General features: G+C 37.9%; 2 protein-coding genes across 20 annotated transcripts in view; one reads left to right on the top strand and one right to left on the bottom strand.

Moving 5' to 3' along the window:
* Positions 1-948: 948 nt before the first annotated feature.
* CEP95 (centrosomal protein 95) lies at positions 949-23,793 on the top strand. 12 transcript variants are annotated; one of them, XM_026067563.1, is made up of 24 exons: positions 1,439-1,507; positions 2,670-2,798; positions 4,204-4,311; positions 5,396-5,509; positions 6,843-6,951; positions 7,449-7,558; positions 8,932-9,146; positions 9,559-9,628; positions 10,292-10,338; positions 12,083-12,204; positions 12,686-12,821; positions 13,004-13,115; positions 13,946-14,127; positions 14,417-14,509; positions 15,472-15,622; positions 16,783-16,949; positions 17,827-17,901; positions 18,411-18,563; positions 19,700-19,846; positions 19,963-20,034; positions 20,103-20,287; positions 21,489-21,602; positions 22,176-22,328; positions 23,705-23,793. In XM_026067563.1, exons 1-21 carry the CDS (start codon positions 1,483-1,485, stop codon positions 20,277-20,279), a joined length of 2,514 nt encoding a protein of 837 aa, XP_025923348.1. In that variant the 5' UTR covers positions 1,439-1,482; the 3' UTR covers positions 20,280-20,287; positions 21,489-21,602; positions 22,176-22,328; positions 23,705-23,793. The 12 variants fall into 12 exon arrangements, with proteins under 12 accessions (XP_025923353.1, XP_025923351.1, XP_025923355.1 ...); XM_026067562.1 differs by having other exon boundaries at positions 22,172-22,328; XM_026067568.1 differs by lacking the exons at positions 1,439-1,507; positions 21,489-21,602 and adding an exon at positions 949-1,050 and having other exon boundaries at positions 12,689-12,821; positions 20,103-20,414; positions 22,172-22,328.
* The window catches only part of SMURF2 (SMAD specific E3 ubiquitin protein ligase 2), a 41,974-nt gene continuing 23,845 nt past the window's right edge, over positions 8,199-26,327 (bottom strand). For 2 of the 8 annotated variants that reach the window (XM_026067574.1, XM_026067575.1), the window contains one exon: positions 22,463-26,327. In XM_026067574.1, the coding sequence (XP_025923359.1) occupies positions 26,228-26,327 (100 nt within the window). In that variant the 3' untranslated portion in view covers positions 22,463-26,227. Of the gene's footprint in view, positions 8,723-12,062; positions 12,192-13,921; positions 14,044-15,438; positions 15,467-18,653; positions 18,774-21,475; positions 21,580-22,462 lie in introns of those variants that run through there. The other 6 variants (XR_003253807.1, XR_003253808.1, XR_003253806.1 and 3 more) reach the window with 6 other exon arrangements.

Below are 26,327 nucleotides of genomic sequence, written 5' to 3'. Positions count from 1 at the left end.
CAGAATCCCTAAGCAGCACTGTATACTTGTGCTTAGTAACAAAGAAAATACGCTTTCATCATCAAAGGCCTTCAAAAACTTGTGAACTAACAGCTAGCTGTACAGTAGGTTTCACTAGACAAAACCTTCTAAGTCGTATTTCTAATAAAGGTTCTGGCACTCCAATCATCCGCGAAAGTCACCAAGTTACCCGGCATTTTCCCAAGCAAACCTACATCACCTGCTAATTTAAACCAAACTCCCCAATTGTACACTAACCCTTTTAATGTAAATACCACCTCCGCCTATTAGCAAACGATCCCGAGGCCGGCCCCGCAAGGTCAAGTGCTAGAATTTTCCCCCGCTCCCCCCCGCCTGCCAAAGCCGGCCCTCTCCCCTCCTCATTCTGTGAAAATCCGGGAAAAAAATCACCTCACTTCAGGGGGATTAAGGGCGGAACCACTTCAGCGAACCCTCCCCAACTGCCCGCGGAACTGAGGCCGAGTTAAAGTATATATATATTTTTTTATTACACTGCCACGTTACGCCGTGAGCCCGCCTCGCGGCCCGAGGCGCTGCCCCCACACAGCCCGGCGAAGTTCACCCGCCGCCCGCCACAACGCTGAGGCTCCACGCATGCGCGAGGGCGCGTGCCGCAGGCACCCCCTTCCCCGCCCGCCCGAGCGCCTCGTCACCAACAGCCCCGCGCGCCAGGAAGGAAGCGGCGCGGGGGAGGGGAAGGCGAGGTCCCAGCCACGTGACCCGCGATGCGGCGTCGCTCTGAGGCACAGGCTCCCCACCCCTCCCCGTCTCCACGGTAACCAGCCCTTAGACAACCCTCAACGGCAACGCCGGCGGAGGCGGACCATCCCCAGCCGCAGCTAATCGCGACGTCTCTCAGCGGGAGTCCCCGCCCCTTCCGGCGAAGGATGCCCAATCAGCGCGCGGGACGCCGAGAGGGGCTATTTAAATTACCGGGGGGAGGGGCAGTGYCCCCGGTCCGTTGGTGCGCGTGAGGCGCTGTCACCGGGGGCTCGCGCGGCCGCGCCATGGGCAGCTCTGAGGAGACAGGTAGGGGGGTCGGGGGAGGGGGCTCCTGAGGAGATCGCCCCTCTCCGACCCGTGGGGCGCTTCTCCCTGGTCCCTCCGCCTCGCCGTGCCCTGCCCGTCGTTAGGGCTAGGTCGTGGCGTGTCCCCGCCGCCCCGAGGGGCGTCCCTAGTGGTGGGGCGGGCGAGGATGCTGGAGAGGTGACCAGCCTTCGTGCCCTACAGGTGGGGGCTAGGTGGGGAGCAGCCTTTTCACCTCCTTCTCGTCTTTTTTCCTTCGCTCCACTTTATTCATACTTGTTTTTTCCTTAGGATTTTTTTTTGTGGCTTTTTATGCTTTTTATCGTCCCTTCCCCTCTTTCCCGTAGTGACAATTTTAAGCTGGAAATAAAGGGTAACCCTAAGTTCTCTAGGACCTGTCAACCTGAACTGTAGGAGATGCTACTTTAACGTTTCATGCCCCGGAAAACAAAATGTGAGGGTAAGGTGTCTTTTGGATCAGAGTGAAGGCTCGATAGGTGGAAATGTAATTCCCCTGGGTACACAAGAATAACAATGGGACAAAGTAGTATCTGTAGTAGTAACACTATACCTTTTTTTTCTTGCATGGATGTCTTATCCCATTTCTAGCAATTTAAAATCCTTGATAATACTTGTTAAAAGCCTTTTTTCTTTGTTACATGAATATGTAGGGGAAAATCAAATTTCAAAAAACCACAGACTAACGGACATATAAAAACGTTTTTTTTTTTTCCAAGTTAATATTTGCAGTGTGGGGCAAGGAAAACTGTAGAGGAAACATGTACTTTAAACCACTCTGAATTCAGAACTTTTAGAGAACACTTTGGTAAAAACAGGCTGCATATGCACACTCTTCTTATTGCACTCAAGATATCATGAGACTAGGGGGGACCAGTTTCATATGCTTGTAATATCTGAGCAGCAAAATAATAAAAGCAGTCCTAGGATTTAGCTTTAATGATGAATATTTACATTCTCCATTTAGATTGTCAGGTTATGCTTAAACTTAAACTCTATAACTTAAATTTATGATGTCTTCAAAGATGCTCTGACTAGCAAAAGGGCAAATTCTGAACTCTAAATCATCACCCTAGGGTTGGATGTCAATGAGAAAGTAGTGCAAAGGGTGGGTTTGATTGAAAAGTTCTTTTAGTATCACCAATCAAATTATAGATAAATGTTATTTATACATGTCAATATTTTACTGACGCTGGAGATAAGTCTTTCAAGGTTTGGAATTCCTAGTTATGCAGTCAGAGAAAAATTTGGTTTCCTTTATCTGTCAGGAAAGAAAAAAACTGTCTAACCTCACTATCCTCTGGCACTCACATCCAGTTGTGTCCTGATTACGTATATACTTGACCAAGATGCTGGCATGTATCTTTTCTCACTCTTTATCCATCCTTCCATCTGAGGGAAGGCAGGGCACAGAACAGAAAGCATAATGGTGGACTCCAACAGGTTCTCTAGTCTGGATGATCGGGGTGGCATGACTGGGATACACCAGATACTGCAGAGCCACAGACAATTAGATTAGTCCCAAGTCTAAACCTTTTTCATTATAACTAACCGTGTCCTATTCCTGTGTCTTAGCTTCATTGTTAATGTTTTTTTCTTAATAGACTGGGTTGATATTGCCAATGATCTTTTAAGGAGTTGTCACATAAACCAGCACATAAAGCAGCTCTCAGAATGTGGTGCTGACGTGTTTGTTCGTCTTTATGAATCAATTTTAGGAGAAAAAGTACCAGGTAGGAACATTAATTTCTAAACCAGATTTTTTTTTTTTTTTGGGTCTCTTTATATTTAGTAATGACCAAAATCAAGATGAACTTAGAACTACAATTGCGAATAAAGTAATCTAATGCTTTTAAGTATGTGCAAGTGTTGCGTACTGCATTTAACATGTATGGCTGATTAGTGGCTGAATAATCTGATGATATGACACTGACTACTGTAGTGGCTGACTTTTCAAATGGTAAAACATTCCATCTTTTCTGTATTGAACTTAGACCTACTAGTTACTATGTTATAACTTCTTGGCCTATCCTAGACAAACCCACTGCTAGACAAACCCACTGTACTAAAAGGCTTTTGGGATGAAGCTGCTTGTAGTAGGTACCTATGAGACAGTTGATAAGTATTACAAAGGCAATGAGGGTATAAAATAAGCAAAGTTGCTTGTTCTCCTTTCCTGTGAATTTAACTGGGATGCAAACCTTTTACACTGACTTTATTACAAGGTCAAAGGAACCACGTCAGAAACTATTTTTTTATCTTCCAAGGGTCATGCTTTAAACAGCAGCATTTTCTTAAACACATGCAATGGGGAAGTGATTATAGTGTGGTCTTACGTCTTTTCTCCGCTCTCCCAATTTCAACGTTAAATGTAGATTCACTATTTTCCTAAAGAATTATCATACTGTGGTCCTAGGGAGGCTACCTTATCTGGACTATTTTGATGTCCCTGTTAATTTTGATATGAATTATATTTTTCTTTTAAATCAGTTGCTTGTCTAACCTGAAGATTTAGGTTATGTTCTTAAGTGATAAGCTGTGATATAGATCCTGTTTATCCCAACTCCATTTGATTTCAGTGACACCAATTGAGCAAGGGCTATACAACCACATATTTGTGTTTGCTTTAGGGTAAACTGTGTGTGTTTGGGGAGTGTCAAGACTTCTTGTTCTAGAAGATTTTAATAGCCTTGTATTAACTGGCAGCTAATTGAGGTAGAAGACCTGTTGAATACATGCCCAAAACTAAGAATAATGCTGCTCCAAATTAAGATTAGAACACATTGCAGTGCTGCTAGTTACTGATATGTGAAGAAAGGTGCTTAAGACAAACTGTACTTCAAATTTGGTGTTCTGAACTAGGGGTAGGTAGGGATGTGTGCGCACGCAGGCTAGGAGTGAAGGAGAAAAAATACTTTACTAGTTTTTATTTCAGCTGATAAAATCCTCACATCTTTGAATGACTGTTCTAAGTTTGTAGTCAGTATCTAATAAAGTTGCATATTAAAATATTATAATTATAATATTTAAATATTAAAAATACTAATTTGTAAGTGAAAATTTAAAAATAGGTTAGTTGAAACATCTGCAGTTAAATTATCCGTTTAGGTATCCTATAATATTGCTTATTTTAAATAGATTTCATAGCTACTCCTAGAAGCCAAGAGGATGATGCACATAATATTCAAGCAGTAATAGATTCTCTGGCATTGGACTACTTGCAGGTCAGCTTGTCACACATCACTGGTGAGTACTTGCATTAATGTTGACAGGCACCAAGTAAATGTATGTTTGGTTTAATCTGAACTTTTATAAGAGCTGTATCTTATCAAGCACACTTTCATGCCTGTATGCAGGATCTTATACCTGTAATGAATGTCTTTAAAATATTGATCCCTTGTCTTGGACATCAGGTTATAAATTTAGGCAGCAAGCAGAGAAAAAATAGAAGCCTTCTTGCATAACACAGACCTGTAGGAAACGTGAAAGTTAACAATCATACTTCACTTGTCTGCTTAAATGTTACCTGAAGTCTGTTGTTGACTCAGTATTTTCTTGAGTGGAGTTAAAATTTGGAGACTGGCCTTTAAAACATAAGCCTTGAATTTAGTACTTGATACTGAATTTTGAAGAGGCTATGTGTAAAAACTTGACCAATGTAGTATCTGTCCTTTGCACACAAATTACAGTTTTCATTCATTTGGGGGAGTATATGCATAGCCTTAAATAGCGTAGTCTGCAGAGGTGAAACACTGTGCTTGATACCAAGGTAACAAGAGATACTTTATATTTGTACAGAATGGCTGGTATTTGTACTCCTGCCTGCCTGTCAGTAGACTTAGTTCATTGTGTAGCAAGCATGTGCAAGAAAATAGTATTAAATATCAAATATCCCTGAAAAACTGAAGGTGGAAATTGTAGATTAGTTTGGTTATAGTACAGCTACTGAAGCAACCACAGTATAGGTAAGTCTCAACAGCCTTCTCTACTAGCTTTCTCTTTTTCCTGAGAACCAAGTGTGCCATTTCTAACACTGATATTTTTTCCCTTTTTTTTTTTTTAATGGAAACAAGTGTAGTGTCAATAAGCTTTGAATTATTAGAACTGAAAATACACAATTTTAGGAAGCTTTTAAGATATCTTACCCTTACAGATCTAGGCATCTATCAGTGACCCAGGCTGTCTTCTGAGCTGAAATCTTCAGAAGAATTTCCAAGCAGTCTTTCCCAGAAAACTCTTGAAGACTTTCAAGCTGTTTTTGTTGTTTGCTTTTATTTTTTTCTTTCTATGAAGTACTAATTATTAATATGTAATAGTATCTTCTGTTAAGGTGAGAACATTATGAAAGGAGAAAGGGAATCTATCAGAAACCTCCTTGAAATATTTGATGGTTTGTTAGAGTATCTTACAGAAGAAGCCAGTGAAGCCTCTTTTCAGAATGGAGGTGAGTGGATGGAGGTCCCGGTTCAAGGTATTATGTCATGCTACTGTATTATGGGCAGTATCTTTTTATGCTTGACAGCTTGTCTGCTATCAAGTTAGCTTGCTGAGGGCTTTATTAGGGTCTCATGACCACAGTTCTTTGTGTTCATGGATGGAATACAGTTCCCATAACAGATAAGAACAGTTCCTTTCTTCTTCACTAGCAACTATAGGGAATTATAGCTACTTAAAATGTAAGCTTTGTGGAGCCTTATTTTGGGATGCACAAGATCAAACGAAGTGTTTCCAACGTAGCAAAGTTGTTTGGTCTTTTTGCCTTATTTATAACCTAGGCAATGCAGAAGAGAGAATGAAACTGACCACAAGGGGAAAAAATGTATTTTCAGTGGCCAAACTGAGTACTTGCATTCATTATTTTCTTAAGCAACAATGATGAAAAGTTTTGTTTTTCCCAAAAAACTTATTAAAAGGTATATACTATATATATATATATATATATATATATATAAATAAAAATAAAAAGAATATACTTTCTGCTTCATTTTTGTGGCAGAAGCCTACTCCAGACTTATTAGTATGTGTGTGCTGATTTGTTTTTTTTAACTTGTAAGTCAAATGATTGATGGTTAGGAGTGAGGGAGGGAAATACTTGAGTCCTAATTAGAACAATGAGCAAACCTTCCTTTCACTTGCTAGGAGCCAAACTGGGGAATGAGGTGATGGCTTCAATTTCCCTGTGAAGGTGGTCTTAGGGCCAGATCCATAGCAGGGGCTATTTTGAGGAAAAATTGTAAACAGGGGAAGAGAAGCTATTCAAGCCTTCAGAGGCATCCTTGCTGCTGCAAACTGAGTGCTGGTCTTCCTGTCTCTTAGCTGATAAGAGCTGTCACTGCTGGCTGTTGCCCATTGTGAGTAAAGGGGGAGAGCACTTGGTGGCTGAGATTAATTGCTACCTGTCCTGTTCCCTGTGAAGGGCAGAAAGGAGGCAGTAGCAATCCTCAGCACTTGTGCTGCTTCATTCCTTTTTCTCATAGACTTCTCCTGCCAGTAGTGCTACCCAGTAAGTGTTAGTGGCTCTAATTTTCCTAAGTACAGTATTTAATTATTTTGAGGAAAAATAAAGGACTTTGTAATTGAAACAATAAGGTATATGATAGTTGTATTGTTTTTCAAAACTTACCACAAGTTGACCTCTTAAAAACACATATTTTAGATATCACCATTATAATGTTGTATTAGTCTTAAGATGTTTTTGATAATATCGGCAATAATACCTGTTAGTTATTAGGTATGAGTAGTTTTCCTGAAAACTAATACATCTTGATTATTAACAGATGATGCAAACTTTCTATCTAATAACAAAATTCAAAATGCACCTCAAGAGCAGCTGGAAAGTAATGTTGGTGAACTTATGCCACCCTCAAAACTCTCATCAGTTAAAGGGTAAGAACAATTCTAAATATTTTCACTGACACAGTGATTGACTATCTCTTTGCATTTCTGTAGAACAGCTAGTATATTTTTAATACTATGCAAGTAGGAAACATACTGATTACATATGCCAAATGGAATGTGAGGTAACTTTCTCCTCTTGCTGGGCAGCAAGAGGGCTAAAATTAGATCCAGAATTTTTTTGCTCATGAAGAATGTTAAGATGGCTTTTATTTTCCCTTAAATTTACTTTACACATGGAATAAAGTAAGTTCAAAGCTTTTTTCTTTCCACTAGTTTTAAATGACTGCATTTTAGTGAAACTACATTAGATTTATCTTCATGATGTCTTCATTGGTTTGTTTTGTGGAAGTTGGTCTCTTATTTCCTGAACTATAATAGCTAGCTAACTGAAGTAGAATTAGGACTCTTCTGCAGCTCCATCTTGTGGACTAAAGAGGCAAAGATTTTTGGAATAAATACACTTTACTGCTTTATGTTCCTTTTAGGTCCCCGTCAGAAACTTTTGTTCCACCTTGTGATGTGGATGGATCAGGATCTACTAATGAATTAATCAGACTTGGGGATTCCACTCAATCTTTTTTGGAGAAAGAGGAAGGTGAGTTCAGTAATTAGATACGCTTTTAAGACTACTCTGTAGTAACATTTCTAGGCTTTGGAGATGCATTATAAAAACTGTTGTTTTAAAAGCTGTTTTTCTAATGTATCAATGGACTCTGGTAAATACATAAGTAAAGTAACAAAATCAAACCTCKCTTTGTTCTGAAACTTCCCTCAAATTTAAGTCTCTCTAATACTTATTTCTGTATAGGCACACATACATATGACTTCACTCAAAGTCAGAAGCAAAAAGAACAGTCCACAGCTTTTGAACAACAGATATGCAGATGAAAGTATCAGCACAATATATCTTATCTAAATAAACAGTTCATAACAAGATGCTTTATAGTTTTTTGGGTTTTTTTTAAACACCACTTCTAGAATGCCAGTTCCTTGAATTTTTACGAGCATAAATGGACAATTGCAAGGGAATAGAAGAAACCTAAACACTCAGAGGCCATTGTACCATTACATAGACAATTCTCCAAAATCAAAAGAGCCCTTGTAAAAGAAAGAAAAAATATCATGAGTATCCAGTCTTCTGCTATCTAACCTAATCCCTTTTGACTAAGGGAGTAGGGGAGAACCATAGCCATGGATGGAAACACTGTAGCTATTAAAACAAAACAACACCTTCAGAAATTCTGGGCCTTTGTATTTTAGTGTGCCTGGGAGTGGAGTTTGCCTGATCTGGGGTATTTTTACTTAGCTAGGTTTTGGAGAAGCTTCTTTTGTGGTTCAGCTAACCAAATACTGAAAGTTAAGTGTTCTTGGAAGCTCCTTGCAGCTAAAATCATGTTCTGTAGGTGGCTTTCATGTTGTTCTTGGATAACCATGAATGGACTGTGGGCTGGGTGAATCCTTCTGGCAGGTGACAGCTATCTTTTTCAGTTGTCCTTGGCCTCTGCCAATTATGTCTCTGTCCGTGCTCAGAAGTCCCATTCTGCACATGATCAAGKATCCCGACGTGTGTAAAGTACCAGATTTTCTTCAAAAAGGCAGCAAACCTTAAGTTTCTTTTTTTTTTTCTGTGAATGCACATAGCTACATCCATGCAGTAAACTCCGTTGCTTTTGAGCAGTGTATTCATTCTGCACTCATGAAATAAACTTGGTGCTGTTAAAAAGGTAGCATAACAGGGGAGAGACTGCAATATGTATCTCTAAAAGCAGAAGAAAAGTACCATAGTAAGACACAAAGGTTATACAGTCCTGTCTTATGGTAAGTACAAGTACAAGGTATGGTACAAAGATGGTAGTTACTGTTACATACTTTCATCTAGTGTGTAAGGAAAATGTACAAAACTAACTTACTTAGTCTATTCTGCTTTCATAGATAAAACTCTGATTTTTTTCATATTTGTCTCTTAAGGATCAACGGAGTCTGTTCATACCACTGAATTTCAGAAAGAGAGTTTGAGTTCCAGCGCTAAAAAGCTTGGGGAACCTATACGCCAAGCTATTCCTTTGCTACCACCGTTTCAGCCTTCTGAAACCAGACCTCATTATCCTGTAGGGGGAGATTATCAAAGTTCAGACAGCCAGTCAGCAACTTTGGTTAACAGTCAAGGATTAGAAACTCCTACAGTAAGTAGAAACCTGTCCTTTGGTTTTATTTATTAATTCTGCTTTCATTTTAAGACCTTCTAGTGTATTTGTATAATGTGAGTTAACTGGGCTCTGAAGTACACTTTTGAATGTGTCAGTGAGAATTTGTCTTCATATCAACAGGTTTGATCTACTTTCAGAGTGTATTACACAAACTTGGATTGTGAATTCATTCTTCACTGGATGTCCAGACAAGAAGTTAATTTGAGATGTGTGTGTGGTTTATATATATTTATGGTCAATATAACAACACTGTTTGCAATACAATGATATTTGTTTATACATATTAAAAAAAGCAGCCTTGACTTCCACATGCAGACAAACCTATTGTATGACCTTCCTGTCAAGAGTCTTCTGTGAATTCATAGAAAATTTTTGCATTTTCTTTCAGCCTGAGGCATCACTTTCACAAAAATCTGAAGGCATTTCTGGTAGTGTTCCTCTGCCAAGGAAAATCCCTGGTGAGAGAAAATTTTGCTTCCTATAGGGCAATTCTAAGCATCCAATGTTGCTTTTAATTTTAATAGCAGTACAAGCAACAGGGCTTTGAAACTATTAGTGCTTGTAAAAATGGTTATTTGGGCATATGCCAAATTCGTATTTCTCTGTTATAGGGAAACAAAATAGATCAAATTTAAGCTATTATTTTCTGCACTGGAGAAGAATAATCTGTCTGCAGTTCAAATCCTTTCTTAGTTAATACCACTAAGATGCATCTATGCTACAGAAGTTGATTCTACCTGATAATGGCTATGGTTGAGCTTATTCTGAGCACAGAATCGTTCTAAACATGGCCCAAAAAAGCCTTTTTCAGCTCGAGGAAAAAGCAATAAAATGTTCCTATTGTAGAAAAGGCTTAGAAGCTAGTTTTCAGTGCTTATTTTCTCTGTTGCCTGGGAGACGCTGGTTACCTTTCTAGTTTCCATAGCATTCCCATGACACTCAAAACTTACAAGAAATTACTAAAATGGATATATATCACAACTGTGTAACTACAGTTACTTTGTCATCCCATTCTTTTTGAATAATTTAGTTCCACAGGTGATCCTGTCTGTTTCCCAAATCAGTAGGCACAATGCAGTCTACACCATCCACTAATGCTTTCATGTCATTTGCTTCTGCAGTGGGAGACAAGGTGGTCTCAAATGGTGCTGAGGACAATGTGGCAAAGGTAGTTCTTGCATCTTTTCCTTATTTGTAGAAGTTCAGACAATACTTTGGAATTGCCATTTAATTCTCCCATTATCTTGTGAAAGTTTTTAGGGTTTTTTTTTTTAAACCTGCTTTTAGCCTTTTCACTTATATATTTGTCAGTACAATGTGAAATAGTACCGTTAGACTATGACTACATACAGTTTATAAACCACATTAGTTCTTTCTCAATACGATGTTTGCTCCAAGAGGTATGAATGTCAATCTGCAGAGTTCTCATTTATCACCAAGAACCAGCTATTAGTTATACTGGTTCTATTTAAAGATAAAAAAATGTATTAGCTACCGTTCTCTAAAGTGTATCAGTATTCTAATTTAGAAAAAGAATTTTGTTTTTTCTGGGGTTGTTCAGACTCCAGTAAAATTCAGATTTTGCTCCCTTCTTTAAAGATTGCTCAACTGCCTGGCTATACTCTTTCATTTTCCTTCCTTGCATCTTCCTTTGCTTTTCAAAAGCAGAACGTTGCAAAATACACACACTGATCGGCAGGTGCCGTTCCACTCAAAGCATGTCTGTATAGGAATTTGCTTGCTCTAGAAAACACTTTTTGCTTTCTGTAACCACAAGAGGTACTCATAGACTTCATTTGTTCCAATGTTTTCAACAGCTTTTATATTTGTTGTCTACTGTTGGACTCAAGGAGATACTAATGGATAAAAGGATATGTACCAAAATTTAGAATTTACAGCTTCATTTGAAACAGAGGAAGTTAGACTCTTATGCTAGAGCACTAGTTTGTCACTTGTACAGTCAAACAGTGGAGGATAGATGGAATTTATGCATTAATAAGGGAAATGGATTAGATGTTTATTATTAAAATGAACATGGACTTTCCTTCTTAATTTTCAATAGTCAGTATTCTAACAAGACACTGAACACCCAAATGGAGATGTGGTGATTCATCTAATACTGTATTCTTCTTGCCCTCTGAGCCCATGCCATTAATATAGCTTACCTGGTTAATACTGCCTCCTGAAAATCTGTTGTTGTTTTTGAGGTAGATTTTTCTCTTGTGACTGCTTGAGCTATGCCACTTAATGTTGTGGGTGTGTTGTGTTGTGTTGTTTTGTTTTGTCTTTCTGCTTCCCTTTAAGGCATAGATACCACTTATGCAATTCAGCTGAGTTTAGCTTCCTTATTTTTGATTTTTAGGGTTTCATTCATATTTTTAAGCTTCTATCCTAAAATATCACCAGTCTTCCTTCTAGTGCAGTTCTCTCAAGAACATAGAATTAGAGGGGGGGGGGGGAAACAGTTCAAGGTTGTTTGGCTCAGCTCAGAACTTGAAGGAGCTTGCATATGTTTCTGAACTCTTCTAGATATCTTTAATATCTACTTGGCTGAGGGAGGAAAGTATTACTCTACCTAATACCAGTTCTTTTAGGCAGCTGCTGAGATATCAAATGATGTTAATTTATTCCTTTTGTGTGAGAAATCACACAATTATTTTGATGTTTAAAATAATGTGTTAGAAATGAATACGGAGTTTCATATTTCCTAGATGTATGCTCATTCCATGATTTCTGCGGATTTCAATATTGTTATTTACCACTCTACTAACATATATGATCATATGGTTCAATATGACTTTCCTATAAAACTTGTGATAGGATCTCTCTGTTCACATAATCTGTGATATTTCTGAGCTTTACCATGAAAATCTTAATGAAATTTTAACTTACTCTCTCATTCATTCTTGCAGGTTCCTTGGGTATATGGAACTTCCACATCCACTTCCCTCTTACACGAAGAACTCTCACTAGGCACTGAACAAGTAACACAAACTCCAGGACCTGAATCAAGATGCCTGGCTAGAAAGAAAAGGCAAGTTAGCTTGTGGGATTTTTTTTTTGTTTTGCTTTGTTTTGTTTTTTGTGTTTTTCTGTTTTTTTTTGTTTGTGTGTTTTTTTGTTTTTTTTTGTTTTTTTTGTTTTTTTGGTACTGAACCAAGCTAGGACTCAGTACTTCCCCCCCCACACACACACTTTTTTCCCCCCTCTCTCTAAAAAGATCTCTTCCTTCTTGGTTGCAAGACAGTAAAAGATCAGTTTTAATCGAAATCTTTTCTGTTTCTCCTAACTGGTGTAAGTAAGTGTGTGTGTGTATATACGTATATATATGTGTGTGTGTGTGTATACGTATATATATATATATACATAAAATATGACATTTACACAGCTTTTACTTAATCCTATAAAAATGTGGTCACACAAAGTGACCTGGAATTGTATGATGTAATGCTTATCTTCAACTAAATTTTTTTTTGAATAGAAATGAAATGTGTTGCATTCACTTTCTGTTTTAGCAGATATGAAAACTCTCCCACAGATTTATTTGAAGAAGAGTCTGTTTCCCACAGAAAGACAGAGGAAAAATTATCTGAGCAAGAGCTACGTGAAATGTCAGAAAAACTCTCTCGCAGGTTAAATGAACTAGATTCAGTAAGTGACAAAAGTGACAATCTCTTCTTTATGGTATCAGAGCAATCTAGCCTTGGTAATGATTGTGGAAAACAAGAACATAAATTAAGTATTGATGAAAAGGAAATCTGCAATTAACATCTAAATTCTAAGTTTTATTGAATGGCCTACTGAAGCTGACCCACAAAAAATCTATCCAATAGATGTTAAAGAGAGCTTTGGGTGAGCGTACCAGAGAAGAGTTGACAGATGAAGACAACCTTTCTCAGCACAGTGACAGTGTCATGGATTATCGTAGAAGGAAAGCTTGGCTAGGTAACAATTTTTTTCATGGTACTTAAGTATTAGGATGGAGAGGAACATCCACAGAACCTTTTTGTGTTTGTTTCATGTAAAGCAGATACGTTGTCCTGATCAATATTTTACCAGAAGATTTTTGTATTGTGCTAATTCACTTGCATTTTCTTTCTTGGATCCAAACCTGAGCAACAGTAACAGAATTACAACCAACTTCCCATTTAACACCCAAATAATTATGGTGAAATTTCACTAAAGTAAACGTAACAGAGCTGAAAGTAGGTGGAAAAAGTACAGAACATGCTGAGAACTCATTGACAGTACTGTGTGATCCTAAAATGAGGGCCTGTTCACAATACACTTTACTGTATTTTTTTCTGTACTGAACACAGCATGGACATCGAGGTATCTTACAAACAGTGTGCACTGTGTGTGTTGGTGTAATAGGATTATATAACCATGCTATGTGTAGTCCAGACTATAAAACTATCATGACTTGATCTAATCCACATGTGCAACACTATATTACAAGATGGAGGTCTGATATTTGTGAACCTTGTATATAGACTGTCTCTGACCTTCACATGGTCTTGCTGCCTTTTGCTTTTCCATCTTGGATATCTCCTAGCACTTCTGCTGTCACACAATCCAAAAAATAGGTGATTTTGGACAGGGATGATTTTGAAGATAAAGGCTTTAGCTTTTCGTGAATTAATTTGTGCCAAACTTTTCCACTCTTCTGCTGTAGAAGGATTTGGCTAGTTTGGGGGTGTTTTTTCCTTGCATTTGACTGGAATTTTTTTTGTTTCAAGTTAGATACTCACCAAAGCACTTACCTCTCCTTACAGATGCACCACATCTAAAACAGTACCCAAACAGGCCACGATCTCTTTCTCCATCCTCACCCCCATCTCGGCATCAACTTTCTTCTGAGTTACAACATACGCTTTGTAGAGATGGAAGAGGTCAGATGGGGAAAATACGCAGCCAATTGCAGAAAGAAATGGATGAAAGAAGAATAAAAACAAAGGTAACTTCTGGGTTAGACCTATTAGTTATTCTTACCAACAATTACACTAAAAAGATTAAAACTTGAATGCCTTTACTTACTGGTGGTATTTGGCTCACTCCATGAATTTTGTAATGTTGTATTTGTAGACTGCTGAGAAAAGATGTAGATCCCAAATTTGGGGGGGGAGAGGGGGGGGAAAAAATGAAGATGCTACTTTGACATGTACACTGAACAAGTTCATAAGGCACGCATCTGAACTGGTTAACTTTCTGTGAAATCCGAGCAAAGTTCTCTCTTTATTCTCCAGCTCGTGACTAAAGCCTATGAAGATGAATTAAGAATTTATGAAGCTAGAGAGCGGCTTAGGCTCTCCAAGCTCAGAGAAAAAGCCAAGGAAATGGTATGTCATGCGCTACAGTGATTAGTTTTTAAAAATCTGTCTTGGTGTTCTGTCCAGACATTGTGGATGTTTGGGGGGTACAAAAGCGCCTTGACTTCCATTGTCATAGTTATTTAGAGCTGTATATGACATATGCTACTGAGGTCGTAAACAAAAGGACAGCTTTTTCTGAGATAAGTAGAACCCAGGGACAAGCAGTTTAAGAGTCCAGCACTTGTGAGTATTATTCTTAGGGGTAACTTAATCACCATGCTTTTCACATCAAGTGACAATTTCAAGACACTCTGATTTAGAAGTAAAGCTAAATGAGTAAGTAGATAGCTTCCATGGATAGGCCTAAACTTTACATGATGATTTGAATTCCGAAAGCAGTATTAGTGCTTTGTTCTATGTAAGTGATCTGTCCAAGAAAAGTCTGAGTAGTGAGAAAGTGTAGCTCTTCAGATGAGCACTTCTTCACCTCCAAAAACAACTAGGTTAATGAGATTGGATCCTCTAGTATGGTGCACGCAATGGTGTTTTACATTGTCACAGTCTGTTCTTTTTAGTCATTTATTAAAACACTTTAGAAATTCTTTACTGTTATTAATCTGGCAAAGGGGTTCTCACTACTTTCTTACCTATTGCTTGAACAGCAAGGAACATAAGCTGAAAGGCTATGTCATGCCAATGTGGGCTGCGCTATCTATTTTTGTAACCTTTGCAGGAGTGGTCCACAGGCTGTCATACTAGTGTAAGTGCTGCAGAAGAACTGAGGTTATGCAATAGTGAGTTTTAACCTTCATTTGAACCCTGACCTGCATTTGGTTGATTCTGGCCTTCTGGAGAATCAAGTTCAGCATGTCCAAGTTCTCATTCTAAAGTTTCAAAGCCATTTTTAAGTTCTGATATCCAAACTATGTGATCTGTCAGTCTTTCCCTTCTCATACCTGTCCTCCATCTGTTTTACATCTGCTCCTAAGGAACAAGGATACAAAGAAAACATCTTTAAAGAACCTCCAAAAATGCCTCAGCCAGTGAAAGTTTATTCTAGAAAAACCACACCTCGGAATCCCAAATACAGCCAGTGGATTCCAAAACGAGGGACTGTGAAGCCAAAGAAAGCAGCTCCAAGTAAGAACTGCAAAACTATACTTGGTGGAAAACTGGCATCCTTTGAAAGCATGTGTTGAACTCCAAGAATAAAGGCATCAGTCCAACATATACCAGTCAGCTGTAGCATTTTCCCCTTCTTATGACCTCCATATGTCTGGATTTTTGTTAGGGAAGATAATGCTTTAAGTAAATGTAAGCCACTAATGCACAATTCAAAACTGACCCATCTGCTACCTCCTTAAAAAATCCCTTGGATTATTTTCAAGGCTTGTTTCCATTACTGCTGCTCCTGTGCTTTCTCCCCTACATTCTGAGCTCAGTCTTTTTTTTTTTTTTCTGAGCATGTATTAGTTTTAAAATTAGACCTTTAGTTTGAGTGGGCTGGTGCTGACTCTCATTCAGGTAACAGAGCTGAATCTGTCAGATGCTGTCTTCTGCCTTTCAACTTGTTTGGTAAGGAAAGACCCTGCCATTGCAGTGCTAATGCTGCCACTGGTTTTGCTGAGCAAGGGATGTTGTAAGAACAGCCAACACACAAATTATAGGCTCAGTTTTGGCAAACAGCATTCTGCATGCTTATATGAAGTTCATGGTATAATCCCCTACGCATCTGAATGTACAGGTACAATGCCATATTTTTCAGTATTTAAAGGGCATATACTTGATAAATATGCATTTGTTTCATCTCCCCTTCATCTTTTCTTGCCATAAAGATATACTGGGAATGAGCTGGTTGTTCACAAACCAGTCTACTTTCCACCTGTTTACTTGACCTGGATCTGTCACCACTACTACTGTACTGGCATTATTTTAAGTTGCTGCAGCCAGTGAGAAAGAAATCACTGTCTGAACCATTTGAAAAAAAGAAGGGGAATACTTGCCTAAATTGGATCAAACATAAAGGGGAGAGGGGGGAAATCAAGCTTGAGCTATAAAAGGAATTCTTCAGTAGGGGGGAAAAAATCCATACTTACTTGGGACCACTTTTGCAGCTGCTGTACTGACAGAGTGATGCTCTGTCCTGCTGGGTTTAGCCTGACATCATAATAATAGCATGTTAGTTACATACAATGGTCAATCTAAAATATTTCATAACTGAGACTGACACTGTCTGGAAGAATTTACTGCTAAATGTGTTCTCCAGGAATTTATTGCTTACATCTGTCTTTACCTTGTAGTGAAAGTAAAAGATGATGACCTCCTATTTCTGCTACTGGAAGAATTTCCCCACCTGCATATTTCCCACCATACCATGCATAAAATGTGGCGGCAGCAGCTTGCACAGATTGAACAACTTAAGGCAGCTTCTGGCAAAGACAGAACTAGACTGAAACTCCAAAATGAAGTGAGTGTTCTTATTCTTACCACTTAGCTTCAGCATGGACAGTACCTCTGACAGAATAGTAGTAGTCCTCAGTTTTTATTAGATAATAAAATCATCATAAMTGGTTGTTTATGTGCAGCATAGGATACATACAGCTGAAGTACAGTATGAGAGGATGGTTATACCCCAGCTTTGAGATAGACTATGGATACTGCTTTTTCTTAAACTTGCATACCTATTAAAAATATGACTTTAGTTTCCTTCATTTTAAGGACTATGCTAACAATGTCATCAATAGCATGGACAGACACTTTGTGGCTTAAAATCTGAGCAGGCTCAATTGACAATGTGCTCTAGGAAAGATTTGTTTATGTTACTGCAGCCCTAGGTTTTACAGACTCTCTATTAAAGATGTCTTGCACCACCTGGTTCTGTTTTCTGACAGCATATCATGTACAACTACAGTGAGTAAAGTTGAGCCAAAATAATACTCATTTGGTCCTTGGGGAAGTAATTTTTGAAATGGTGGGGGGAGGAGGGGAAATGCTTTCTTCCTAGGAGGACATGATTAGTTAGAAGAGGGGTGTACGTATCTAGATACTTGGGTTCAAATTTGCATTGGCCACTTGAATACAGTGTTCATCTAAACTAGTTTTTCTACTACTGCCTAGGACCACTTTTTTAAGCATTTGGAAGCTTAAGTGCTAGTTCTTAAACAGTTTTGTAGTTTAAAAGTTAACCAACTTTCATATGCCGTAGATAATTTATGCATGGTAACTTTCTACTGCCAAAGAATATTTGGCAGACATGAACATTGCCCTTCTACTAAAATACCTATATAAAACTATTTGTCCTGCAGCATGATGGAAAAAAATTGGTTTTGTTTTTTTAACCTCAGGTTCAACAAGCCCTGAAGAAGCATGAGCTTCTTGTTGATATTATTAAAAAAGATCAAGACCATAACAAGAGACTGGTATGTTCTTTGAAGGGTATTTATTACATAATCTGAAACTTTTATATTGAGCTAGTTAGAATACAAATTCCATGACCAGTGAGAGTGGCTGCTTATCTTATGACAATATTATGTCTCTTGAGTAGCTCTGGTTTCAAATACCATGCTATATGTTTGTGTGGCTACTGAGGTCATGGGAATGGAATATTATTATTATTACATTGCACTGTTGTTTTAAAAGTATAAACAAATCCTGAGAAAATGCAAGGAGGAACAGCAGCTCAGGCTCCTGGTGTTACTGTTAAACACTAGCTACCATGGCAATGCTTAATTATGTAACACTGCTGATGGCACCACTTTGCTAAATCAGTGGCAACTAAAGCTTCAAACCATAAATCCAGTGTACAACTGGAGCAGGGAGAAGGTCTTTAGGAAATAACCCTATTTACTTAGTAAAAACTGACAAAACTTTGTCTGAAGCAATACTTACAGGAAGCTTGGTGGTCTTATGGCTATTATTCTCCATTTAGCAAGAATTTAAGCAACGCATCTATCGACAGAAATGGGCTCAAAACAAAGTCAGAGAGAAACGCCAGCAAACTGCTCGAGCCAGGAAATACTATGAAGATTACCGGGTTCAGCTGCGTGCCAAGATGATGAGGGCCAGGACACGGGAAGAAAGGGTAGGTAAAAGATGTCTTTGGTCTGCAGGTGTGGAATTCTTGCTCTGTGGTAGCTCAAATGATGGTACAAGTAGACAGAGGACAAGTTAAGTAAACAAAGCATAGGAGCCAGGATTAAGTGGTTGGTCAGCCAAGTCCTAGATGAAAAGATTCCTTCTTTGGAAGCACTGACGCAGTTTAGGGCAGTCCACTGTAAAATAAAAAAGGGTGCTTGCCAGGGTTAAGGCAAGGAGAAAAGGGGTCAGGTATCAGTATGGAAAGAGAGGGCTGGTAGCAAGAGAAATTAGGGGAAAGAGTTTTCAGAAGCAGTAGGATCAAGTTGTTCCTATAAGTACTAGCCAAAGAAAATCATCTGAATAGTCCCTTAAAAAAAGTGATTAAAAAAGACAGCTTTATTTGCTCATGTTTGTTAAACAAAGACTTTTTGATAGTGATATCCCCATTAGTAACATACATCAGAACTAAGGAGAGAAGTAGATTTCTCTTCCTTAAGGATTAACTTATGTAATCATTTTGAAAAATAGATGCACCAGTCTCACCTTTTATAATTCAGGCCTAGAAGGTCAGTGATCCATTACTAGTGATTTGAGAACTACTTGCCTCTCTAGCTGCATAGGCAGTGTAGCCACTAAGCATTCTTTCGTATGAACAGAAAAGCCTGAGTACAGGCTAGATTTTCTGCTGTTGGAAATCCAGCAGAAGGACCTTAAGCTAGAGAACAGAACGCAGGGGGGTTGTAAATCACAATGCGCACTCAAAGACTCTAGCCTGTATTGTCAGGTCTTCCAAAGTGCTTTTAAAACTTAGTCAATACACACGTGCTGTTCTAGTCCCTTCCTTATACACCTGACTGAACTGACATAAGAATGTACCTATCAGAACTCCAGCTAAATGAGTCTTACAGATACAGCTCAGCTACGGACATACCACCATTACTATGTCTTCAGTGTAAGCACCTGTTCATCAGAACATAGAGTAGCTGAAAAACATAAATCTATACTTAAAGCATCTTATTCAAATGAAGCAGGTTATTGTAAGCCTTATTATTCAGGAATGTTAGTGTTTCCAGAAATTATCAAGCTTTTTTAACTTTTTGGGCATCTTCCTGCTGCTCTCTTTCTTTTAATTGTTGCCAGATATTTAAAAATCTTTTTGAAGAAGGCTTAGAAATTCAGAAGCAGAGACTGAAGGACTTGAGAACATATGCTCAAGAGAAGCGTGCTGAGCAAAGGAGAGAGCATCAGAATGAGTTGGAGTCTATGGAGAACTATTACAAGGACCAGGTAAACTTAATCTGCATCCAAGTCAGTTAGGGGTGGTTTGGTGTATTTTTTTTTTTTCTCACTAAAAACTTTCATTTTCTTTAATTAGTTCCAACTCAAACATTTGTTATGCTTAGTTTTCCATGCTAGCAGAAGCTTTATCTCAAGAACGCCAGGAAATCCAAACCAGAGAAAAAGCACAAGCACAAGTAAGTATTTTTAATTTTGTATAAATCGTTTCTCTCTGGGTATTGTGGCTAATCTCTGTTTTCTTCAGATGCTGCAGAAAACAAAAAGAGAACTGAGATCAAAGATGGAAAAGGAAATTCAGCAACTGCAGACGATGATAATGCAAAATGATGAGGACACCTTTTTTCAAGAACTGGAAGCAGACAGACTGAAATCTAGACTTCAGATGGCTTCCTTTCAGTATAGCAAAAGCTCGTTCTTTTAAGACTTCTGGTAAATATCACTACAGTTCTCTTTCTGGGTAAAATGATGGTAATCTTTAAGAGAACTGCCATAACTGGAGGATGGTGTGTAACTACTATGCTGTAAAGTACCTGTCTGTCATCTTGACATGTCAAAGGTATAGAGCACTTTTATGATAACCAATAAAGTTTTACCTTCTTTGCAAGGCTGGGATAATGCTGAGCTTAACATGTAGGGAAGGAGAAAAGTCAATGAGTTTTAGTGAAGTAATCAAAGTGATCATTACCCTTACTTGTGTAACACTTGAATATTGAACTACTTATGCTGTTGTGTTGGTTTTATTGCTGGAGTTTAAAAAAAAAAAAAAACACCCCACATTAACATTATTAACCAGAAATAACTAGATCGAAAAGCTACCAAGAACAAGAAGAGCTTTAAAATAATGTCAATGGTTCAAGTTCCCCTTGGAAGGGCTAGTTAGAGTGTGACTACAATAGAAGTGACATAAAAATGAGTCATTTTAATATATTAAACAAGGGGGGGCTACCTGTTCTACACAATATTTACATTTGTGATTAAGATGCTGTTTTGGTGTGTGCTGGCTGTTAATAGCAAAGCATATAAAAGACTATCTTATGCTATGAATGTACTTGGGAAAAGTTTGAAATAGAAAACAATGAAAATTCTAAATCAGTAATTAAGTATAAGCTACAGGAACTGAAGCCTTGGAAGGGCCTGTAGACAGTATTCCAATTATTGGGCAGGGTATATGAATATTATGTATTCTTGAATCTCAGCAACTTCTTGCAGTTACTACTGGGAGGAGCTGTAAGTCATGTTGCTTGTTTTCAAAACTACATAAACCCACATACAAACAGGTGATGTTTTGCTTCAATTGATCTGTTTCAAAAGGGAGTCACACTAACGCTATATACAAATAGACAGGCAATAACAACTTATCAAATAGTTTACCATATTCTGTTTTAGAGTCAGATGATTTGGACTAAAGCAATCCTGTAAGACTGTACTTGCATTTAGCTTTCTCAAAAATATATCCTATTTAACTTTAATTTTTAGGATAAGGCAAATTTAGTGCTAGTTCTGTCATCATAAGCCCGGGTAAACAGTAAAAATTTCAAAATTCAGCTTTTAGTTCTCTTAAATCAGAGGGCTGTAAGGTTTGCTTCTAGCAGTGGGAGCTGAGAAGAGGCACTGTACCTATCTTTTGCAGAATCATCATCTACTTCTGCTATGAAAATACAAAGTCCAGTAGAAAATTCAAGTTTCAGCTGGAGCTCTTCAGCAGCCATTCATTTTGGGTCCTAAGAGATGCAAATATATAATGGTAAATACTTAACAGACAGAGCAAATGACACAAAGACAAACTGATAATTAGTAAAGCCCCACTACTGGTATACTTTCTTCTGCTTGACAGAATTGGAAATCTTAGTTTCCCAGTAATGAGGAGAGGATATTTAAAAAGTGATTTAAAAAAAGCTCCTGTAGAAGAGTTCTTGCTTAATATTGCTTTCTACCATGTAGGATGTAGTGTGCAAAGTGATGTAAATACACTGGAATTATGTATATACAACAGTAAAAATCTGCCATGAGGTGGTATCTCTTACAGAATCAACAACAAACTCAGTGGATTAAAGTCTCATGCATGTTTAAAAAAAAGTGCTAGGCAGAAGAGAACAGCAGCTGGAGATGCTTCCTTGACAGATTAAACAAAACAGCTGGCAGTTAGAACATGATATACTTCACTTGAAAGTGTGTGCGTGCGTTCTCATTCTCACAACCATTTCCAGGGAGTTGCTATAAAACAGGCTAATTCCAAGCATTTACCAGTTAAGTTTATTACATTTAATAATTGCTCACTAAACCTATTTACCTTTCTTTTTTTCTTCCCCTAAGGAAGGTGGGTTAGATTTGCTGAATTTTGAGAGAAGACATCTGTTTGCTAACAGTGAGATAGTCTTCTCTGGGACATGGGTATACCACCCACGACATGAAAGTTGCACGAGAAAGGCACCTTTTCTCTTTGACCAGGACACTTAGCACAATCCTTACGGTATGTAACAGCATGTAGAAAGACACCAAGAGTTTAAGTATCTTCTCCTGTAACAAAGCTGAGTTACTCAAAACTCCTAATGTTACATTTTAAAGTAAATATTTAACTTAAAAAAAAAAAACTTAAAACTTTTTAAACCATTGATGCTGTGACAGTGCAAACAGCATACAATTTATTGCTCAACTTTTGCATGGGTACATACATTAAGTACTTAAAAACCATTTTATACAGATTTTTTTTGTTGTTGTTAAAGCTCATGTAACAGCTGGGTGAAAATACAATGATATCAATGCTAAAACACTCTGTAATAAATACAATGGAAATGATAAACTAAGAACTGTCAGTTTGTGGAGGAGCAATTACACTTGTATAAACTAATTACAACTACAGACAAAGCTCTAAGGATGTGGTAGAGCCAGAAACCTACTAGATAGTGTAAAGTACAACAAATGGCACCTGTTAACTATATGGTGCAGTTTAAAATCTGAAGCAATTGGAGCATGCTACATTAAGCTGTATAATGCATACTTATGCTATAGAAGCAAAGCTTTTACTTCCATCAATGCAGCCAGTTTAAACGCACCAGAAGTTTAATACAGATGTAGTGTTGTAGAACAAGAACTTAAAAACAGGTCGTGTGCTCTGGACTTTAGTACAACACARAAATTTGGTAAAAATAAATCAGTTTAGGGAAACTGAAACTATGTGCAAAAAAAATTAGAATACATACTGTACAAAGCACCATTACAAAACTCTTTACACCAAGAAATTAAATCCTCTGAAACTCAACTGTGTACTGTATATTTGAAATCTACAAAAGTCACTGTTCATAATTAAACATTCATAATGAAAAGCAACAGCATAAAACAATGATGTGACATCTTTCTAAAACAACTAAAGACTGGATAAAGTAAAATCCAGTAAGAGGGATATGTTGAAATAAATATTCACATTAATCATGGGGTGAAAGTCCAAGGTTAAAATGCAATATTAGGCTTAGCACCTTTTTGAGGGGAAAGTAGCTGACATGATCTTGAAATAAAATTTTGCAAAGGAATTATTAACCCTTTAACATTTTTTGATACATGTCTGACTAGATGATGAGGTGCTTCAGTTAAAGCTCTCAGTCATTAGAAAGGTAGAAAGGCACTCAAGATATTTGATATATTCATTCTCATCTGTCAGCTATGGCTAGTCAAATGTAGATTTGTCTAGTTTTGCCTATCATATATTAAATTTACAATATTTATCTTGTGGCAGTTTAAAAAGTTCTCTGTGCCACACCAAAACATTTGATGGAACAAACAGATGTACTGCTAAGGCTGCTGTGAAAATGAACAGTATTTATCAGCTCATCTATACTCTGTTTTCTGCAGATCTCACCTCCTCCCTCCTCAAGGGTGGCCATAACTATGTGTTCAATAAATTTACCAGCTTAAGTAAACTGACAGGGAGAAGGTTCCTGGGAGGTGCGTACAGATGACGTGGTCAGGAGACACTACAGTGACAGTCTTTAAATAGTGCTGAGGTGGGCTGTCTGGTGCAAAGAGAACAGCATACCTTCCCCATGGAATCACCTAACTGAGCCCTGACTTCTCCCAAAAGCTGGATCACACTGGATTTTACTGCAAAAAGGTGCTTTCACAATCAGGGAAGCTGAAAAAGCCTTACAGCCATAGCCTGAGCAAGAGCAGAACAAGATCACCTGCACAACACTGGGCTTTCTATCCTGTGAACAGTGGTCAAAAGAACCTAGTCTCTGTAAAGAGCAATTCATGTCATACCTCCAACTTGAAGGGGCGAGAAGAGGTCTTTGGGAGYGTCTAAAGCAGTGGTCCCAAACCACAGGCAGCAGTACTGAGTAAGAAATACACTGGGCAACATCCTGCTTTGCTCTCCCAGACAACCTGGACAAATGTAGTGATAGCTTCTCTGGTAACGGTATTACCTGAAAGCCATGGATTACAGACCCCAACCACAGAAGCAAAGGTACCAGCCATTTTAAATGAGTGCAACAGTCCCTTGAAATGAAGAAAAAACAGCCTGATGTATTTCAAAGCCTGGCTGTCAAAGCAAGTTTCTTRGCTTTATGTTTACATCCCTATGTAGCCACGTGTCTGCAGCCAGCCCAGACTGGGAAGCAAGTCTTTTAGAACAAACCTTCCAGCAACAGCTGTACAAAAAAAATAAAAATCAAATGAACGTGTGGATTTGGCTCACCAGATTCTTACCRCAATTCTACAAAAGTAGTTCATTGCCCACTATTCTAATACACAACATCCAGTAGTAGTTTACTCACTGTGGCAGTCAGATTTGGCAGAACAAAATTAAGTTCAAGCTCCATAGAACAGACAGAAAATCAGCTAGCTCACTGTGCAACTTAGGCTGCAAAATGGAACAGCTCCTTATATCCCATTCTTTTATAGTTATTTCAAGCCTCTTGACTTTCTTCTCATCGGCAGTGTAAAAATAGTGCGGATTTGATGATTAATTGTAACCTAAGTTAAGCAACACAACACTGATTGGAAAAAAAGCTACCTATTCCAAATATTCTCACCATTGAGGAGAATGCCACTGTCCACTGAGCAGACTGATACAGCTACACACCGTGAGCAGATCATAGCGATCTTAACTGAGAATTCCCAAACTTACTTCAAAATTCAGTTCCCTCTACTGGTAGTGCATTTTAATCCCCTTTGAATAGATCAACCCATGTTATAATTCATATATATACTTAATTCCATCCCTACAATCAATAAATTATGTGCTTTGAAAACCTCATTTTCAAAGCACATYGCATGTATTTCTGTTAATACAACTTTTTTAGTTTTATCACCATTTTTCCTTAGTTGTAACTTAAAACCACATGTCACGAGCAGCTAGTCAAAGATTAAAACATATTTTACCTGATAAATCTTTAGCATCAACAAATATATAATGTGATTTGGCTGCATTCAAACAGACTTTGGTTGACTGGACAGGATGGGTTCTGAAATGAACTGCTGACAGGCTTCTGCTGTCAAATATCACCTCATCAGCATGCTTAAAAACTTGAAAAATGCAGTGATAAATTTACAGTCAAAAGCAACGAAAAATACTCTTGACAGATTTGTTACAAAAATGCTGTTTAAAAAAACCCAAAATGTCTACCATTCATTAAAAAGGTCTATCCCACATTAACACAAGTACTGTACCAAATACAGTATGTGCCACTCAGACTAGAAATTTTGTTTTAAGGAATCTGACAAGTAATATAAATAGGACCCAAAACATCATATTTGTAATTCATGCTTGAAAAATATAAAAAAGCCCCCTGTGGTAACATTTAAGTTGAATTTACATTGCAGAATATAACTATAAGAAAATGCAGTTAACATGTAAGTGGCTTTAATTAAAAAGATTAATGATTCTTTCAGCCAATTTTATGCAAAGTTAGAATAATCCAAAATATTTTTTCCAAAAAATAGCAGGTATAGATGCTGTTCAGTATCTTACACTTAAATCAGGCTGAAACGTGACTTGTACCGACTGCTGAAGTTGTGTCTTGGTATCTGAGAATAGAAATCAGGTAGGCAAATATAATAGATTACCTTTTACAAAAATAGTAGTAGTCTTTAAGTATAGAATACTGCTTAACAGTTGAAATGTAGGAAAAGTCAGCATTCTGTATGTTCAAGATATTAGTTTTTAATAGCAGCTGAATGATTCCACGGCAAGAGCCACAGAACCTATTTTCTTGAAAGAAAAAAAAAAATCCAAAGTTGTCCTTTCCCTCACAGTGTCCTTGTGTAGAAAAGGGAAAGTTTCCTGTATTTCAAGCATTTCTTGAGTCTTGTCGGAGGGAAGGGCTTTCTGGCTGACAGGAGTATAAATAGAGTCTCAGGTAAGCCTGTGAAGGGTCATTCCACAGCAAACCCACATGTTTCTTCAATGGCAGTTAGCAGCTTCTCATATAGCTTGTCATAGCTTTCGTAGGGAGGAATGTCTATTCGGTTAAAG

This window comes from Apteryx rowi, unplaced genomic scaffold (genome assembly GCF_003343035.1).
Source record: "Apteryx rowi isolate R43461 unplaced genomic scaffold, aptRow1 scaffold_26, whole genome shotgun sequence".
NCBI lineage: Eukaryota > Metazoa > Chordata > Aves > Apterygiformes > Apterygidae > Apteryx > Apteryx rowi.
This window is presented reverse-complemented; position numbering and strand designations above follow the sequence as displayed.

Excerpts from the sequence above, each read along its gene's own strand:
- CEP95 (XM_026067565.1), top strand. The coding sequence starts at position 1,483 with ATGCCCCGGAAAACAAAATGTGAGG. Across the intron at positions 1,508-2,669 it reads CCGGAAAACAAAATGTGAGG|ACTGGGTTGATATTGCCAAT; the intron begins GTAAGGTGTCTT and ends TTTTCTTAATAG. Across the intron at positions 6,952-7,448 it reads AAACTCTCATCAGTTAAAGG|GTCCCCGTCAGAAACTTTTG; the intron begins GTAAGAACAATT and ends TGTTCCTTTTAG.